The 20161-nt window shown below is 37.7% G+C and overlaps 1 protein-coding gene across 1 annotated transcript in view; it reads left to right on the forward strand.

The window, feature by feature from the left end:
- The window catches only part of CAT (catalase), a 17337-nt gene extending 916 nt beyond the window's left edge, over positions 1-16421 (forward strand). Inside the window, exons 2-13 of the mRNA XM_010007452.1 lie at positions 4578-4798; positions 5777-5887; positions 7034-7164; positions 7695-7799; positions 8793-8808; positions 9544-9818; positions 10663-10815; positions 11857-11995; positions 14388-14518; positions 15143-15250; positions 15770-15856; positions 16308-16421. Of these exons, the coding sequence (XP_010005754.1) occupies positions 4578-4798; positions 5777-5887; positions 7034-7164; positions 7695-7799; positions 8793-8808; positions 9544-9818; positions 10663-10815; positions 11857-11995; positions 14388-14518; positions 15143-15250; positions 15770-15856; positions 16308-16373 (1543 nt within the window). The 3' untranslated portion in view covers positions 16374-16421. The remainder of the gene's footprint in view (positions 1-4577; positions 4799-5776; positions 5888-7033; positions 7165-7694; positions 7800-8792; positions 8809-9543; positions 9819-10662; positions 10816-11856; positions 11996-14387; positions 14519-15142; positions 15251-15769; positions 15857-16307) is intronic.
- Positions 16422-20161: the final 3740 nt, after the last annotated feature.

The following is a 20161-nucleotide window of genomic DNA, read 5'->3' on the forward strand; positions in this document are numbered from 1 at the left end:
GAGGACGGGGCAGGGCGCGGGGAGAGGACCAGCAGGGCAGGGGGGAAGCTGGGCCGCGAGCCGCCCTTGGGTGGTCCCGTAGGACCGCGACGGAGGGCGAGGCGGAGCTCGGCTTGATTCCGTGCCCGGGAAAAGCGAAGCACGAAGGGGCTGCCAGCTGGCCAGGGGTGATCAGGGCGGTCAGCGTTCCTGGCACTGCTGCTCGGTAACTCTTCCTCGTCCGTAGCCTCTCCTTTTTGGCTGGGAATGGAGCTTGCCTGCGCCCAAGCTGGCAGGTGCTTGGGCAGAGACGTTACTGGGTTTTATGCCTTTTCAAGTCAGATGTTCGCATTTGGAGTCCTGCCGTTGCACTGATAGAACCCGGTGACAATGTAGATAGGGAGCAGTATGAAAGATGAGGTACACTCAGCAACACGTGGAGACTTGTTCACCAGCTGGGATTTGGGCAAGTGCTTGGCTGAAGTCATGAGAACATGTAGATGTAGAATATACCCCAAAATACTTAGGTAAATATGTAAATGCTGCAGGAGTTGTTTTCCATTCTTTTTCATCAAATCCCTGTGACGTTTTCTATGTATTTTCTGTCAGAAGTGTGCATTTTACAGTAAATACTTCTTCAGCTGGTTATACTGAACAGCAGCCTTACAAGACATAAGTGGATGTCTCAGTTCCCACTGTTTGTAGTTGTTATGTCATCTTGATTATGGTTTTTTCCTCTTGGTTCTAAAAGATACTGTATAAAAGCTACCTTCCAGTAATGAATTGTGACTTGATCATATTCTGGCATATTTTCCCCTTGTACCATGAGTAGTAGTTTTCATATATGAATGTTGGCTTTTCTGTAGCAAAGCAATGTTTGAACCCAGGCCAAGGTTAATTTAGAAGACTGGGAGGCAACCCAAAGTCTGTGTTGCATAAGGAGTCATGAGACCTTAAGATAAAAAGTAGAGAGGACTTACTAGAATTTTTAAAGTGATTTGTATAAGGTGCAAAGTATCAGTAATGCCTGGAAGTATGTACTTTGGTGTATGGTGTGTATAACAACTGTGAATATAATTCTCCTGCCTTTGTTTCCCTTCTTTCTGTCATGGCAGGTTAGTGCTGTAATGAAATACATAAGCAGATTGGACAGTTCTTATATTTTAAGGTTTTGACTGTATGCAGCTTCTAGCTGTATGAAAATATAGGCATCAAACAAATTCAAGTCCAGAAGTAGTATGAGAATTCTTCTTGCAATTGCTGTGTTTCTTTTTCCTCTCCCTTCATACTGATGGAACTTGTTTTTTATGCCCTGTGTACCATTATCCTGAAACTAAAGCAAATATATCCTACCATTAAAAAAAGTAAAACAGCTTGTATCTCTAATGTAAATGTCAGAAAGAACCTTTCCAAAAGTCTGTGTGCTCAAAGGAGTCTCAAAAAATGTAACAGTCAAAGCTGTTAATTTTTCTTATAGGTGTCATTTGAAAAAGTTCTGGGTTTTGCTGCTACTTCTAGTAGTCTTAAATGTTAGCATGGGGGAAGAGATTTTCAGGCAACAGTGTAGCCTGTTGGATTGAGAAAAGGTTTGCAAAGGTAACACAACCTTGTTCTTTGTTGGATGCATAGTTTACAAATAATTACCTCAAGGGTAGAAAAAACCTTGCATGTCTCATGAAGGGTATTATAATGGTATAGGTGAAGCAAAAGAGCTCAGAAAGTCTCGTTAAGACTGAAATTTCACTTTCCCCCCCCTTCTGTCTTTTTCCAATCTCTTGCAAGGGCTTTCTAGAGAAGAAGATCATAGGTGTAGGTATATGAATTGTATTCTTACAACTGCATGGTTAAACCTACTGGCCTTGTCAGAATTAATGAAGAGCTCCAGGGTAAACAGGGCTCTGATTCAACAGAATCAGTTTCTCCCTAAGTTTCTCAATAGGCTGAGTGAAACTTGGTTGCAAGTTCAAGATGACATAAATGTTGGTGACTTCAAGAAGTCACTGTATGGATTGAAGGGGTGTTAAGAGCTATGCCTCTTGTTAAAACAGCATTACCAGAATCCAGTCCCCAAGTTTGCTTTTCTTAGAATTATAGTATTCAAAATTCATAAATGTTGCTGGAGCTGTACACAGGATTTTTGTGTAGCAGTGGGGTGAAGTGGAAGTCTGTGTGTACACAGAACACATGGGAAGGATAGAAATATCTTCAATGATAGTAACACAGGAAGACTGGAGAGGAAAATACAGAAGCTTAGAATGCCATTCATAGGATCTGTTCCTTTCCATCACATTACAGTGATCTTGCCTGTCTTAAATGAGTGTGACAGACACCAATTACCAAAAAAATCAACAAATTTCTGGTTAGGAAAACTATGGGGTTTAGCTCGAGAAATCTGAAAGTTTTAATTGACAAAACTAATGAAGAGAAAATTAAAATACAGGCAGTTCTGGAAGCTGGATTAAAAAAAGTAAAGTAGCTCTACCTAAGCAAATTCTGAAAAAAATGTCTTGATCAAAAAGTTGAGTTAAAAATGTGGTGTATGAGCATTTCATATTCTCCTCATCTGTGGGCTGTATGACTTTCTAAGAAATGTCAAAGTAGAGGCTTAAAATGGGTTTTGAGATGGGTAGATTATAACTTTCATAATGAGCAAATGATTGTTAATTTGTGAGCAAAATACAAGGCAGGAAGCATGCAATGTATAAGCAGGGGAAAGAATACTGAGAACAGTTTCTGCTCTTGCATATTTCCCTTGACAAACTGTTAGTAATGTTTTGATTTAGGCAGATGTTCCTTTGACTTAAAATACTTCAAATAAAGCTGAAATGGTAACTTTCCTGTGAGTTTCTGAACATCGTGTTACTGTTTGTAACCAGATATATCTTGTGTCTTTAAAGCATTTGTACATATTTCAGTGTAGGTCAGGGTTTCAGGCATCCTGAAGGAGTTTAATTTGTGCTTATAGATCTTTAGCTTTATGATAGTGAAGTGGTGAATGAAGAATAAAGAACCTAGATATTTTGGGAAATGGAGCCAGCTAGACTAGTAGATGTTGCATATTTAGTGAAAACACATTGGAAATGCAGTTATCCTGTCAAATGTCTTTTATGTTGTTATTCATGTACCTGAGTTAAACAAAGTTGTATATATGTTGATGTGAATAATTGTTCTTTTCCCTTTGTGGGGTGGCTCTTGAAAAAGTAAAACCCTGGAGGCTAGTCCACTTCTGTATAATCTTCCATGAGATACAGATGGGAATGTTACCAGTTTACCATAGTTAAAACATCTAAAGTAGAACCTAAACTGTCAGTATAAACATTGGAACCTGGTAAAGTTGCTGATGTAAGAATGAAGGCTTTCTCATCAAGAGTTACTTTTTCCTTCTCTTCAGCATCCCTCTTCATTTATAGAACTTTGAAAGAAGAAGTAGTCAAGAGGGAATGAGTAAGTGCATGGTGCATTTACCCATGGTTCAGATGTGTGGGTGCTACTGGCAGAAGACGGTAGGGTGGCGTGGGTAGAGAGCCTATATGGCAGTTTAGTGCAGCAGGTTACTGTGGATTTAGTGTTAACTGGTTGTAATCTGTGACTCAAGTATTGGAGCTCACCTGTTGTGAACTTTTTCATCTTTTTATTTTTTACGTGTACTAACCTCTATTCTGTTCTTCTGAAGCCTTTACAAGAATCACCTTGGCTCCTTGCAACCATGAGGTCTCTGGAGCTGATGTACCTTTCGTACAGCATTTTATACAGTACCAAGTAAAACAGAAGTGTCATCTTAGAGGAAGGAATATGTGACCCCCATATGTAATGCAGGCACTATCTTTTTTACAGGGATTTTTTTGTTGTTGTTGTTTCTTGAAGTTGTTTTGGAGTGGCTGTTTTTTTCAGGTACAGGGTCATTCCTCCTGTACAAGTAGCCTACAAGAGTGGTTAACTTAGACTTGATAGGGAAGTGGAGGATTATGGGCTGTATCAAGCAGTTTCTTTAAAGTCAATAATGATGCTAGTAAAAAAAAGTGTTCTGGTTTGCTGTCTTTTTGGCAGAGCATTTTTTAACAGTAGGGCTGCTTGGGGCTTCTGGTACTTCCATAGTTCAAGGGTCAAGAATGATGATTCTTCAGATGCTTTTGCTTATGTTATTTTCCATGACTCTTCCAGACAAATGGTAATCACGGATACCCTCTTTTAGTCTTTATTCTTTCCTTACACCTTTATCCCTGTACTGACATTACCACCTTCCTCTCCTTTCTCTGTTATCACTCTCCAGCAGCCACAGCTTTTCTAGCTTGCCCTCTTCCCATCCTCTCCTGTTGAGGTGGGGGGCAAACTGACCCTTAACTTAAGGTTGATGTCATATTTTTCTTGAAGCAAGATAGATTGTCTTAAGTAATGTTTCTGAACCATTGAATACATTTTTGCACTATGCATGACTTGAACTCTGCTTCTTAAATAGCCCCGGACATGATGGTGTGCTGATGTAGTTAGACATCTGTATTTTCTGTAACTAGTTCCAGACTCCTATGTAATGTTGCTATATACTTGTTAGTATATCCTGCGACATATAATGGTTGAACAGGCATTTGACTTAAAGACAGAGGGTGTTTAATTTCTGGTGTTGTAATATTGACTGTCTCTTGCTTTCAGAAACCAGATGTCTTGACAACAGGTGCTGGAAACCCAGTAGGGGATAAGCTTAATGTTCTGACAGTAGGGCCACGTGGACCTCTTCTTGTTCAAGATGTTGTTTTCACTGATGAGATGGCTCATTTTGACAGAGAGAGGATTCCTGAAAGAGTTGTGCATGCAAAAGGGGCAGGTATGTTTAAAAGCACGTCCTTTTTCTCTGTGTACAGTTAGACTTTAAAAAGCTTTGGGGTTAACACAGATTGTGGCAGATAAATTGCATCATTTTATCTATAATTTAGTATTATGTAGATAATTATATATCAACACTGGTGATAAGGCCTGGTTTAAAAGAACTCAATGCCAAAACTTGAAGCCCTGAAAAGCTGTTAGAAAGCAAAACCGGAGAGAAAGTGTAGTTACAGCCCTCAGATTTTTAACTGAATGTGCTGTAATCTCTGCTATCTCGTATCTGTTCCTCCATAGTACTTCATTCCTCTGGAAGGAAAGATTTATTTACTCTATTTTAATGTCTGTTTGCATGTTGATAGAGATTCTTTGTCATCGAATGTATCTGTCTGCCAAAGCAAGATGATGGTGTAATACTTAATTACAAATTAAAAAAACAACTAATTTAAATATTTGATACTGCTCCTAGTAGAGTAGAACTGGCAGCTCTGGTTTTTATTGCATGTTGCTCTAGAAGAAGAAAGTATGGGACTGAATTTTATATAACATGGATATAAATGGAAAAAATTATTCTGTGGGGGTGGGAAGAATTTGTTGCTTCATCCAGCTTAAAGGTGGACCAAAAATTCAGGAACACATCAGATTAAACTGATGAGATTGACCTGAGATAAGCATGCTTGGCAGAAGAGCTTCCAAACAGCTACTGATTATTATTTTGCACAATAGAAATTAGGACTGTGTTGCTGCTGGGGGCTGTTAATCAATTAAGGAGGGGGAGAGTGAGCACTATGCAAATACTGTTTTGTCTTAAGTTTATTTAATTTGTGAAAATGAATTGTTTTAGTGCATAGATACAAACTGTTTAAAACAAACTGGTGTATTTCCATGTTTCTTTTTGACTTCAAGTTGTGTGTTGGACCATAATGGACTGAGTGGAAGGAAGGTATCTAGAGCTGATCTTTTGAAATTACTTTTTTTCCAGGAGCCTTTGGCTATTTTGAAGTTACTCATGATATTACCAAGTATTGTAAGGCAAAAGTATTTGAACACATTGGGAAAAGAACTCCCATTGCTATACGGTTCTCCACTGTTGGTAAGGCTCTGAATTTATTGTCTGTCTTCTTAAGTGTGTACTGTAGTTACACTGATAGCAATGTGCATTGTGCAGCATTTAAGGTAGTTTGAAATGCTTTCGGTCAACCAATTCCTCTTCCATGAATTTAATTTAAATTGTAAGACGTTAAGCAGCTCCTGTATCTTTCTGCCAGAGCTCTCTGTAGACACTTTTTTTCTACTGGAATGTGAGAAGAAAAGGATAGGCTGAACTGTTTTGTTGGTTTTTTTACTGACAGAAGCCTTGCTTTGTTTCTGGCTGGATTATAATCAGCACTTTCATGCTGTGGTTTAACACTTGGAAGTTAAATACCTACATTATTTTAACACTGTAGCAGTGTTTTAGGACTGAATGCTGTATACTAAGTACTAGGCAACAAAGAATAGACAATCTTATGTAAATTCTTATTTTTTGAAGAGCTGAATGCATAAACTAACAATCTTAAAGCATATTAATTATATCTGTGGACCACGTGTGGAAGTGGGTTGTGGCACCTTTCCTTTCCCTGCTCTGTTTGAACATGTTTCTCCCTAGTTGTTCTGTAGTATACAATTTTTTTTAATGAGAGAATGAATGTTTTTCTTATTTCAACATGATTCTGAGCATTAGCTATTCCTGAATACTTCTGGAACACTTTTACTCAGGTAATGTGTCAGGCACTTTTTCCTCTGGTATAGTTACCCATTGAAAGGGCTGTTTTGGATAAAGCAGAAGGGAAATTAAAAGGCTTGCAGTTCTTCTATTATAAATTCTCTTTTAATTAGGCACGCTAGTAAGATTGCTGCCTTCCCAGTGAGAGCTTTCAAACTGGGATTTGATGCACAGAAACTAATGTGGTGTTGAGCTGATTCAACCTTATAATTTGGTGTTGTCTGTGTTAGTGATGATGCAGGTTCCACTGTTAATTGGTTCAAGTGGATATACTTGGCTTTTCTGTATTTTAACTGTGTCCCAAATGCTTGGGTGAGTGTCTGTTCACACTTTGGAAGTATAGAAACTGCTTAAATTAATAAACCCTGATTTTTTAGGATTTTATGGCATATTCTCAACATCTGTGTTTTTATGCTTAACATTTCTATGTATTTCTTATCATAACACTTCTATATGTTCATGTGTTTCTTCAAGCTGGAGAATCTGGGTCAGCTGATACAGTTCGTGACCCTCGAGGCTTTGCAATGAAATTCTATACAGAAGAGGGGAACTGGGATCTTGTGGGAAATAATACTCCTATCTTCTTTATTCGGGATGCAATGTTGGTGAGTAAGCACAGAAAGATGGGGGTACTTTGTGAAAGAGTCCCAAAGTTCTTGCTTTGCTGAGAAGCAAAAGCTTTTTTTTTATCCACTTAAACTTTGTTGTTAGATTGTCTGAATATTTTTTACTTGAAAAGGTATTATTTAAAAATAAATAAAGGACTAATGCTTCGTTACTTGATTACATTAAGTTATGAAGTTGTATTTGCTAGTGCATATGCCACTGGATAATAGCCAGCAATTAAGTATATTATCATGTTTTTAACTCAGTTCTGATAATTTTCTTTGGTGCTCAAATTAGCTGGTTTACTCTGGACAGGTTTTTCATTGTGAGGCTGTTTGCAGGGGGGAGACTTCACTTTAAAAGCTTACTGGTCTGTGGGTGAATCTGATTGCAGGAGGGGTATGACAATATAAGTTTTTTTTTCTGTTATCTTACAATTTTGTCTTGTCTCTATGCTATTCCTTTCACAGTGAAGTGTCTCATTAACTTTTTTTTCCTTCCTTTCTCTTCCACTTCTGGACAATTCAAGTTTCCATCCTTCATTCATAGCCAAAAGAGGAACCCTCAGACTCACTTAAGGGATCCTGACATGATGTGGGACTTCTGGAGTCTTCGCCCTGAGTCTTTGCATCAAGTAAGGTTCTCCTTTTGACTGATTTAGCATGATGAAGAAAATCACATTACGACAGCAGATTATTTTTTAACTCTCTCTTTTTCCATTTTTTACCTAGAAGTCTATGTAGACTTCAAGGAGCAGTAAAGGTGAAAAGCCTACAGTAACTTTTAAGGCTATTAGCATGTGTATCAAGTCTTTTTTCTTTTAAGGACTTTATGAAATGAGTGGGATTCTTCTGTTTTCATAATCATATTTTATATAGTGATGAAGGGAAAGTTGCTGGGTTTTGTAATACTAAAGCAGTGGTGATACTGATGAACAACAAACAATGTTTGAGAACACTAAGTACTGCGAAATTAGTTCTATCACGTATAAGCTTATTTAAAGCTTGTTATTTAATTAAATAAGAATGTACATGCATTACACTGAAATGTATTTGTATCTAAAAATATTATGCAAAAAAGCTAACACAGAATTTAAAAATGCAGGGTTTTTTTTAAGAAAATGGGTTCATACAGAAGCCTTCCAGGAATTACTAGTTGGAAAAAGAAGTACCACAAGCAGTATTTGTGAACATAAACCTAAAGAAAGCAGCATTCTTACCATGTTTGCATGGTCGTATGTTTACTGCTTGAGGACTGAAGTTAAGACAAAAAACTGAAAACTAAAGTTCCTTTACCTGGAAAAAAATTCTTATTTATATTTACAACTTAAATTATCCATGTGTAACTGCTCTGTTCTTACAGGGGAAATCATAACATTATGATTTACTGATTGTTTCAGGTGGGCCTAAAACTTCATGTAGGTTTAATTCCCAATTGTTCTTCGTGCAAAACCAAAGAATGTTTTGTTAACACTCTTAAAACTTGAACTAGAAACTCCTCAAGGAATTCATAACACGAAGATAGCTTCCAGTGGTACATATTAGTGTAATAAATTACCTTTGTCTGGAGTGGTCACTTTATCCTTGATCTGGTGAGTCCATTAATGTTGTTTGATCCTTCTCTTTAGGTGTCTTTCCTGTTCAGTGACAGTGGCAGCGTTTTCAAGCTTAATTCAGACAAGTTACTGCATAGACTGAATCAAAAAGAGGTTTTTTTAGATCAGCTACATACCTTTAACTAATATCATGGGCACCATTGTTCCTGCTATGAGACAGTAGGTATTTACTAGGCTGTAATGAACTCTTCTTTGGGGAACTGTCTTGTGTTATCATGGAGAGCTTGGTCTACTGTGTGGTGAGCTCTGAACATCTAGCTCAGCCTACTGCATTTCAGCCTCGCAGCATAAGGTGTTTTGGGTGTAAAGCTGTGCAAGAACTTCCTATAGACTCCCTTGCTGTCATTCAGTGCAGATGCAAGAGTTCTCTAGCCCTTTGGAAATATGTTCTATTAAGTGTGTGATGTGTTCCTCTTTCGTGGTCATGGCTACAAAGTAGTTTGGATTCAAAAGGTGCTTCTTCAGGTACAAGTTCCCTCTTTATCACTCTGAGATGGTATGTCATCTGTAGGAAAGGGTGGGATGATGGGACAATAAAGGAGCACTCTGTCCTATAAGGGAAGAGGGGAAACCTCTCTACTTGATGTGCTGCAGGGATCGTACCTTCAAGTTTGATATCTTGTGTTCTGCAGTGTAGCATTACACACTTAGTTAATTTCTATCAGAACTGATTTTTATCTGTGGATAGCTGTGGAATGTACTATTATTCTGAACTCGAATTATTGGAAATTGGAACATGGACAATCACATCTCTGGGTTCTAGGTCTTCTTAAAGTACATTTATTAATGGTTTCTGTAATACTCTCTGCATGTTGTAACTGGTGCCACTGCTTTTGTTGCTTTCAGACTGACCAGGGCATCAAAAATCTTTCTGTTGAAGAAGCAGGAAGATTGGCTTCTACTGACCCAGACTATGCAATCCGTGATCTTTATAATGCCATTGCTAAGGGGGACTATCCATCGTGGTCTTTCTACATTCAAGTCATGACATTTGAAGAAGCAGAGAAGTTTCCATTTAATCCTTTTGATTTAACTAAGGTATTTCTCATACTGCTGCAAGTATTCAGTTTCAGGTAGTTAAAGATCAAAAGGCAACAAATGCCAGAACTGAGATTATCTGTAAAGTAAGTATAGCAGTTTCCATGGAGTAACACTGTTTTCTTACTAGTCCCTGTCAATAAAGTGTTCTCTTTATTTATATGGTCATGAAGAATTGGCAATTCTGGAGATAAAATCCTGTTGATGTATCTGGTGTTACTCTTCTTTAGTGAAATATGGATAGAGCTTGATTCCAGGCCTGCAAATGCACTGAATTTCCAAAGTGTGATCTTGGATCATATAGACACAACCCTGAGCTCACTAGTTTTAGATGTTGTTGATGATGTAGCTTCAGATTGTTGATCTGATTTTTGTCTTCCATCTGCTGTTCCAAGGAATAGCCTGTTGAAAGATACTAATGGAAACTTGAATTACTTTTTTTGTGCTCTAATATTGCTGTGCTAAAATGACTTAAGACTTTTGAAATTGGAAGTAGACGCTAAGGTGGCAAAGAAGAGGCTAGTTCAGCTGGTTGTGCTTTGAAGTAGCTGAAAACAATCATACTACCAGTTCCACCCACAATATTGCATTCCCAGAGAGTTTTTCAGGCATCTGTGGGCCTTTAATTCAAGTAGTCAAGGGCAGAGGTTCTGCAGGGATGATGAAATAAGTTCTAAAATCAAAAAGAGTTCTTAAAAAATATTTTGAGAAATGTCTTATTTTAGCAAAAAATACATTTCTTCAGTAGTGTATTTTAAATTGGGCACATGTTGCCTAATAATTACTTAAGCTGCATAATACTGTAATCATGTTGATTGTAATGTGTGTGTGTTATGTCTTACAGATTTGGCCACATGGTGACTACCCTCTCATCCCTGTGGGAAAGCTTGTCTTGAACAGGAATCCTGTAAATTACTTTGCAGAGGTAGAACAGATGGCATATGATCCCAGCAACATGCCCCCTGGTATTGAACCTAGCCCGGATAAAATGCTGCAGGTAAACTGCAATGCACGTAAGACTTTATCTGAAGAGCATTCTTGTTTGTGTTTCTGTTTAGGAAAGCATTCCTAACCTGACCAGTGGAAAGCAACTGATAATTTAATTTTTTTTTGTGGTTATTTTTTAATGAATCACCATTTGTTTCACTCACCCAAAATTTGACTGTAAAGAGAACAGGCCGGAACTAAAGGAATAGATAATTAGAATGTAGAGGGCATCTGCAACAACTATCAAAGGGGATGTGGAGATCTGTCAGTCTGGCAAGAAGTGTGGGATAAAACCAAAGCAGTAATGCATTATTTTTTCATGCTTTTACAGTATAACTTAGAATTCTAAACTCTTTAAGTATGTGAGGAGTGGATTTCAAGTGCTGTAAAATACAAGTGTAACTAATCCCTGATACAAACAGCAAGCCTATTCTTTAGAAGTGGTGTCAGATTTTATTACAGGTGAAAGTATCTGATAAGATTGGCAGCAGTAAAATGTTCTGTCTGCAGGGTCATAGGTGCTTGTGTTCTGTTTTTTCAGATTAAAATCAGATTGCTCTTTGAAATTATGTCTGTGACAACAGAAAGGTATTTTGACAGTTTTAACTGGATAAACTCTTGAACCATCATGCAGTTCTTTTGTTTTGCCTCTCATTTGCTGCCACAGGCTTCATGGTCAGAAGCAGTCTATCTTCTCGACATCTTTATGTCTCTAGAACTGCTTCAGATTCAGTTTAGTAAATAAATAAAGGACTCCCATATTTCAGATGTAATCAATTTTTAAATCTAACATTGATAATGAGTAGGAAGAAGAAAACATCCCACCTGCATAAATGCAACTTCACCTGATATTCTTCCCTGGTATTCCAGCAAAGTTACTTTGTGGCTGAGTGTTACTTTGAGCATTGTTTGAAGTATGTCAGGCCTATATATGCAAAGGAAACAGTCTTCTCCCTTTTCCTACTTCATGCATAGTGCTTTCAATTGGCATATGCCACTTAAGTGATTTCTTTCAGCAAGTAGCAGTTAATGTCTGTGATAAATGTTTTAGGGTCGTCTTTTTTCGTATCCTGACACTCACAGACACCGTCTGGGACCTAATTATCTACAAATTCCTGTCAACTGCCCCTTCAGAACTCGTGTGGCCAATTACCAGAGGGATGGACCAATGTGCGTTTCTGATAACCAAGGTAGTAATGAAAATATCTTTTAAAATAATGACACTTATGCATGTACTGCAGAATTCATTTCTGTTTACGGGGGATTTAAGATACCTGCTAAACAGATGGGGTTTTTTTGGATATTAATAACATAGCAGACTGTAAGAAATGCTACTTTTTCTCCTCAATCCTTCAATGTCTCTTGTGACTTTTCCCCCCAGCTCAAACATTATTGTGTAACTTCCTGAGCTTCAGACTTCCCAGTCTTTTTTTTTTTTCATTTCATGTGAAAACTGTTCTTTATATCTCAATCTTTTTCAACCATTTAGTACTTTTCCTTATATTACTAGATCCTTTTGGGATTAATTGGCCTTGCCTGCAGTTCATAGGAATCCACCATGTGCTCTTTTCTGCAGAGTGCCCTAAATTTGTCCATGTTGCTAATGCTTCAACTCAGCACTTGCCAGCAATCATGAAGTAATTAACTTCAAACTATCCAAATAAATACAAGATCTATGTTGTGATTGGTAATGACATGTCTGAGAACCCTTGATTGTGCATGTATAAAGTTGTGTGCATTTCTGTTTCCCCGTGTGAATTACATGGTAAAATATTTTCAGAAAAGCAGTTTTCACCTGCTGTTTTGTTAGAATGAAATTGTGTCAGTATAAATAACTAGCTTTGATTTTGACTAAGTTTAAGTTTTTAGAGTCAAAGCTGTCAGTTTGCTCCATTCTCAGGTAACTTTATGAATGTGTTGAGTAGTACTGTCCTCACACAGATCCTTGAGGAAGGTCTACCTGATTCTTACTAAAAAAAAGTCACCTTCTTTCTTATGTTCTTGATCTGATGCTGACTGACGAGATACAGACTTTTACCCTGTTAGCCCTCCTGTTTGAGGGATCTTGTTGAAAGCATTCTTAAATCTGAATGTTTTATTGTCCTCATCACTCTTCTTCGTGTGTCCACCCACTGTATATGTTTTATTATTCTTAAGACTTTAAAATGAGCATATGGATGTACCTTAGACAACTTCGGCCTGTTTAAAGTGGTTGATAGTTTGTTGTTTGTATGTGTTTTCAGTTCTGTCTGTGTAGTGCTGACTTGCTAGAAATACTCATTTTTTATTTTGTAAATGTGGGGTGGTGGTGGTTCTTTGTTCCTGAAAAGTAGAATGTTTGTCATCTTTACATACTTGTTTAGAACGGATGTACAACTCTTATTTATCCAAGAAAGGAGACTTTAGATATTTGGATAGGTGTGGGGTGTTTGTTTAAAAGTGTAAAAAACATGTGAAGCTTCAGATGGGTTTAAAAAGTTGCAAATAGGCCTTTAAGAGAAAGGAGGTTTACAGGAGAACACCCCCAGTCAAATGAATTCAGTAATGTCCCTATCTTATGTTCCTTTAAAGACTTCTAGAAACATGTTTTTCGAAGGGGACTTAGTAGGAAAAAGATCTGAAATCTCAATTCTCTAGAATTAAATATGCCAGGGAAATTGTTTCACATAAGTTAATTACTACCTCTCTGTTTCTACTTCTAGGCAAAAATCTATTCTAAAATAACAGAGGTGCCCTAAATGCCTTTGAGAAATCTGTGTTTGCATTTTTTAAATGTAGAGCCTGGCTTTCATTGCCTCAGTCCTCTTTGTTAAACTGCTTTGCTTTCTGATTTCTGAGAGATTGTGAAAGCCAAGAGTGTAAATGCCAAGCCTAGAGCTTTGCCTCCACTCAGCACGTTCTGTTCTGTCAGCATTTTCCCAAAAGTGACTGGTTTATGCCCAAGAGCAAACAAGAATATACTTAAGCTGTGCCTTGTGCCAAAGACACTGTAGTCCTCTGGGCTATGAATTCTGAGACTTGCTGAGGAAGGAGAGAGAAACACTTGTAACATGAAAACTTCAGAACAGCTGCCTCTCTCTGAGAACAGAGAAGTAGTTTATTTTTATGCAGTTCTGGAAGTTCATTATGTATTTAAAATAAAGCTTCTACATAGTGAAGATTAACAGTACTGCAAATACGTGGATAAAAGTGTATTTTTATGCTGTGGACTAAAACTTTGAACTACTTTCATGACTTTAGCTGCTAAAGTTGTCTGAGCTGTTGACTTTTTAGCTACTGAAGTTGTCTAGTGTTGTGAGAATGGCCAGACCTCCTTATTTCTGAAACAAATCAAATTTTTTCCCCAGGAAAACCTATTGAAATTCTCTTTGTAATAAGTACTATTAGTTACTGGCTTGAAGACACAGGTCCTGATGTCCAGCTGTGTGTGACAGAAAAGTGCTGATAACTGGTTTTAATAACATGAATCATAATTGGGCATTTGATTTAGAATCTTCTGGGCAAAGATGATTTTCAGTCTTCTGACTTGATCTGAGGGAGCTGGCATCTGATTGTTTTTGGGGGGCTGTTTGCTGTCTTCAGGTGGTGCCCCAAACTATTACCCAAATAGTTTTACTGGTCCAGAAGATCAGCCCATGTTGAAGGAGAGTCGTGTGTGTGTTTCGGGAGATGTGCAGCGCTTCAACAGTGCAAATGAAGACAATGTGACTCAGGTATGAGATCTGAAAAACCTTTATAGTGCCTTCTACATCAGGTGAGTTTGTAGGATAAATCTAGAGAATAATAACAAGACTCACTCAAACATGACTTTTCTCTGAAGCTAACCTGAAGCTAAGGTCTTGTGAGAGCTTGGATGATCTCCTTACAGTTTAATTTCATGAATAAGTGAATTTTTGCTGACAGGGCAGTTGGTGAATTCTCACAGCCCTTTGCCCTCCATACACTGAACACAAATTACCTAGAGCTTGTGACTTGATCTTCTGATTATTGTCTCCAGATATGCAGGCTGAAGTATGCATGCAATGTCACAGTCATCAATTCCTGAATGGGACACCAAGAGCAGTGTTTGTTTTCATTAATTCATTGATAAACAGTTAGTTCAAGCTAAACATATGAGTTTTTAGTAGGTTTGCAAAAAAGACCAAAACCAAACAACAAACTGGTTGTCTTTTGAGTTCAAGTACTTTGAGTATTTTAATTGTTGCCTGACTAGTAAGTAAAGGCTATTATTTTTCTATAATATGAACCCTGAAAGTCTAGTAAGTGTTGCTGACTGTCCCAGTTATAATGACTTGCTTTTGGGAATTTCAAAATAAATCTTTGCTTCCTATTTTGAGGTGAGAGAATTTTATCTCAAAGTGCTGAAGGAGGATGAACGCCAGAGGCTGTGTCAAAATATTGCTGATCATCTGAAAGATGCCCAGCTCTTCATTCAGAAGAGAGCTGTAAGTGACCTGTTTGGTTTTTAGCCTTTGCTCTTTATTCCAGGCTTTTTTGCAGTCTAGTAAGCTTGTCCAAATGGCAATATACTTACGGAAAGGAGGATCAGGAATTCTTCTCTGAGAAGGCAGTTTCTAGATTTTCCTTGTGCAGAAATTCTCAATACAGAACTCACCAGTATGTATATTTACATAATGTAATATACATAATGCATAACATGTTAAAGTAACTTTTTCCTGATGTGAAGAATGGGGTTGATGTTGAGCATTCAGGGAGGGCCAGGGGAGGATTTGATCTTTATCCTTCCCATGGAAACTTTGTTTACATCAGGAAAGAGTTCTGTGTGAAACAACAGAATTAATGTTTGAAGATGTTCATAGCTCCTTTAATTTCAGAAAAGGGTTTTTCTCCTTATCATAATAAGAACTGCATGCAGACTGTAGAGCAGGAAATGTGTTGGAGAATACTTTTGAAGTGGAGAAAAAACATTCTTTTTGCTTTTTCTGTTCTGTCTTCCTCTTTAGGTGAAAAACTTCACTGATGTTCATCCTGACTATGGTGCCCGTATCCAGGCTTTGCTGGACAAATACAATGCTGACAGTGGGAAAAAAGTATGCTGATGTTTTCTGTAGTTGCATTTTGAGTGGTGATGAATGATTTCTAACTTTTGCAAATCCAACAAAGTGAGAAATTGGTCTTGATTCCTACTTGATTAAAATAGCAAAATCAAGTGCATGTAGAATTGCAAAATGAGGAAACATCACTAATTACATTTGATTAAGTGCTGATTAACCAATGATGTGCAATTACTTTGTTTCAGTTGGGTTTTTTTAAGGCTTCTGGAAGATAACTCTGTGTGATATGCAGTGTGTTGGTTCTTCAGACCAAATTATTACCCACTCTTTGTAATGGTAATGAAACACTTCCACAAGCCTTTCCTGGGCTTCCTGCTTACTACACAGAACAACAAACTTGTTGCTGCAAGTACTAATTCTTTTCTGAAGTTGCCCTAATTACTTTTAATGGAACTTGCTCTGAATGTTTCTTTTGTATTATTTTTAGGATGTAATTAGGACATATACACAGTCCACATCTCGTGTGTCTGCCAAAGAAAGATCCAACTTGTAAAGCATGCTGCAGAGATTCACTCTGAGTTTTGCATCTTTTCAAGCACAGGACAACCTGATGAAGATGTTAATGAGTGTAGCAGATTTCCACACAAATACAGAAGTGTTTTACAGGCCTGATAAATTAAGCTTTCAAGTGCCTGTGTCTGCATTGGAAACTAGGTAATACAAGCTAACGATTCTAGTGCCTTTCATCACTAGTGCTTTACTGCTTGTTAACAACACATGGTCTTTTAAAGGAATTACTAAAATTGTCTTCATTTTTAGAAGTGAATGTAAATTTCATCAAAATATTTGATTTTTTTACTGTAAAACTTTTCTGACTAAATCGCACAATAGAGCTTCTGTAATGATACTGTGACTATCCTTATGGATAAACTTGTTCATGTTAAAAAAGTTGTTATGCTCAGTATTTCTAATAAAATAGTTATCTGGATGTATGTAGACACTTCCTTGGAATTTCATTCTTGGCCTTCCAGAAATACAATTATATGCAAGTAAAATACTGGTGATGTCTCATTTGTTATGTTTGAAGTGAAGCTAACTAGAAGGTTCAGGCTTAAATATATGTATTTTATTCCCAATATATATTTTAAGATAATCTTTGCTTAGTAATGCTAGGTTGGAATACAGCTGACCTAAGGGAGATAAGAAAATAGCTTTTCCTGTTACATACACTTCACAACTAAATTGATTACATCTTAGAGTTCTTTAGGGGGGAAATGGTTCTTTCTAACCTGTAAGAATTTAAATAGAAAAATATTTTCCAAGTGTTTGAGAAATTAATCTCCCAATGCATTAATATTTCTATCTTAGCCAAATTCAAGATTAAGCACTTTGAAAACTAGCTCTGACTTGATCAATAGATGCAATATCAAATTATGGCAGTAATTTCAATAACAGAATTTCGAGAACTACTAACCTGTTGTGAAAAATCAGCTGTGATATAGATGCAATATAATAATATTAACTGATACCCCACTCTGATCTGGGATTCTGTGGGATTTTTAGCTGATGAAGCAGGTGGGAGCTGAAAGAGCTTCAGGAAAGCTGGGGAGGTGCTTATATATTTTTTTTTTTTTTATTATTTTTTTTTACCAGGGCAGTGATAGGACCAGGGGCAATGGTTTTAAACTGTAAGAGGGGAAATTTAAGTTAGACATCAGGAAGAAATTCTTCACGATGAGGGTAGGAAGGCACTGGAGTAGGTTGCCCAGGGAGGTTGTGGAAGCCCCATCCCTGAAGGTGTTCAAGGGCAGGTTGGATGAGGCTTGTGCAGCAGGGAGGTTGGAACCTGATGAACTTTAAGGTCCCTTCCAACCTTCACCACTCTATGATTCTATGAATGGGTGGGAATTTCCTTGCTGAAGCTTAGAATCCTAATGAATTTTGGAAAATAATAAGCAAGGCTAAACCTTTAATTTTGAAACGAATTGTATTGTCTTCCTCTTTTACTTCTGAAATAAAACTGAATTTAAAATCCTTTGGTGAGATGTTGTCTGTCTTCTGTGCCATGTTTTCAAATAGTTTCTTTTCATCTAAGTAGTTCGTACCTTCATCTCTTTGGAGATCATGCAGAAACTGTTGAAGTTCTGGGTAATGGTATCTACTTCAGAACTTAGTCATTTGGTCTGCTTTTCTTATTGCAGTTACTTTTGTCCTAAACCCCTGCCTTATTTCCCAGAGGTGAGGAAGTGTGGGCCTCATGCCTCATTGTACTTTTACAAAACAGTAGATAAACGCACCTACTGATCACAGGGGGAAAAGGGCTCTGTGATGTGGCCTTGTGGAGGTTTTAGTGGAGTGTTCAACATGGACAGGTATTTTATTAACTTCAGATGGCCTTTGTCTCCCCATGCCCACAAATGATTATCACTAATAAATTCTAATGTAAGCTATACTAATTTAGAGTAGTAGGTAGGCTAAAATGTGGATGGTGTCAAAACAGAAAAAATCAAGCAGTAGAAAATGAGGAAGAGAGAGGAAACTTTCCTCTGCTGCTGTAATGTTGAGAGGACATAGAATGGGGTAGGTAGTAGGAACCTTCTGCAGCTACCTTTGCTTTGAAAGCTATTCTAAAGATTCTTGGGGTGCCCTACACAGGGACAGGAGTTAGAAGGGACCCATCAGGATCACCAATTCCAACTCAGCGTATTCTGTTATGCTATTAACTCATTTCAATGGAGTTGTGCTTGGGAGACTGACCTATGTACTGTGCTGCTAAACTGACCATGACGAGTACAGTAAAACTCGCCTTGCTCAAAAGGTGTCGAGAGGGTTTGCCAACACATGAACAATAATACTGTTCCTTAAAACAAACAAGATGATAAATTCATTTATGGCTACTTACCATGAAAATAGAGAGACTGTGTCATGTCATGTGGACAATCTCATTTGTGTTTGGATTTGCTGTTCTGCTCAAGAAAAATCAAACACTGCTTTGGCAAGTGGTTGCAATACCATTTTCAGTAGTTTACAAAGGAGAATTGTTGAACATGTTGTTATTTTAGGTGTACATCTATAACACTGAAAATTAATCTGAAGCTTATGTTTTGAAATTCCAGCTTCTCCAGGAGCACCTCTCCTTCTCATGGGTGTGTACCCTTTATTCCTAGATTGTTTTTTCCAAAGTGTTTGGACTTGAGTAGACAAAAGCAACAGCAACTCTGCTGTTGCAGAAAAGCAAAAACAACTCTGCAACAGCAGAGTTCAGAATCTAAATGGACATTTGTTGAAGTGGGCTGTGCCAGGAGGTAACTGAGTACATGGAGTTGCTAAATCTCTGGGATATAAAAGGGGTGAGGTAGATTTGAATCAGATTGTTAGTGCTTTAAGTATGTTGGAGAAAATAAGCCCTGAATTCCTTTCTTGAACTCAACTACCTCATTGCTTGCTGAAAGCTACTGAGGGCAAATCATGTACTAAGCAGTGTGTAGGTGGCCATGATTTTAAACTCCACCAAGTTAGTTGTCCTTTGCCAAATAATGTGCACATTACTCCTGTTGTGTTTTCTCCATTTGGAGATCTGATCCCTGATTTCTTGGGCAGACAGGCTTGTGAGTCCCCAGTTTCCCACAAAATCATATTAGGGCATGAGCCTTTTCTGACCTGATGCCAAAGGAGGAGGTGGTTACAGGTTTGTGGTTTGTTTGTCAGTAATTGCTAGGTTCCTGCTTAGCTCTTGAATCCAAACTAAGAACTAAAGACCTTCATAATCTGTGCTGTAGCATCTTCTCACAAATAACTGTATAAGGTACCTGCAACTCATCTGTCCCATTCCCTTTCTCTTCTGTCCCATTAAGGAAATACCAACATACTTCCCTGATGAAAAGTTCTCAACTGTAAGAAGTTGATTGAGATTCTTTTCTAGTTCAGGATGATTTTTTCAGTTGTGGGGACAGATCATTTAGACTGAAGAAGATTCCTGGAAAAGCCCTATGTTTGCAAAAGGTCATAAAGGGCTACATATTTATGTAGTCTAGGAAAGCTAATCGAAGCTAATCAAGGAGGCAGTGGTGTAAAAATAACAAATGAAGTAGCTTGATGCTCAGTTTGCTGGTAATGTTGACATTTTTACAGCCTGGGTTGCTGTGCAGAGCCTGTGTGATTTCATTGTGTAACAAAAGCTTGAACTTTGTCCTCATGGAGTTTGACCCAAAATCAAACTTTCATCCCAGCACAGCTGGAAATCAAACTGCATTGAAGTCTGAGAGTAAACAGGTCCTTAAGAGCTGTGCTAAAATTTATTTTCAGGTTACACAGAAAGCTGGGCAAAGTTGTCTTGTTTTT

The sequence above is a fragment of the Chaetura pelagica genome, unplaced genomic scaffold, assembly GCF_000747805.2.
Source record: "Chaetura pelagica isolate M959 unplaced genomic scaffold, ChaPel_1.0 scaffold401, whole genome shotgun sequence".
NCBI lineage: Eukaryota > Metazoa > Chordata > Aves > Apodiformes > Apodidae > Chaetura > Chaetura pelagica.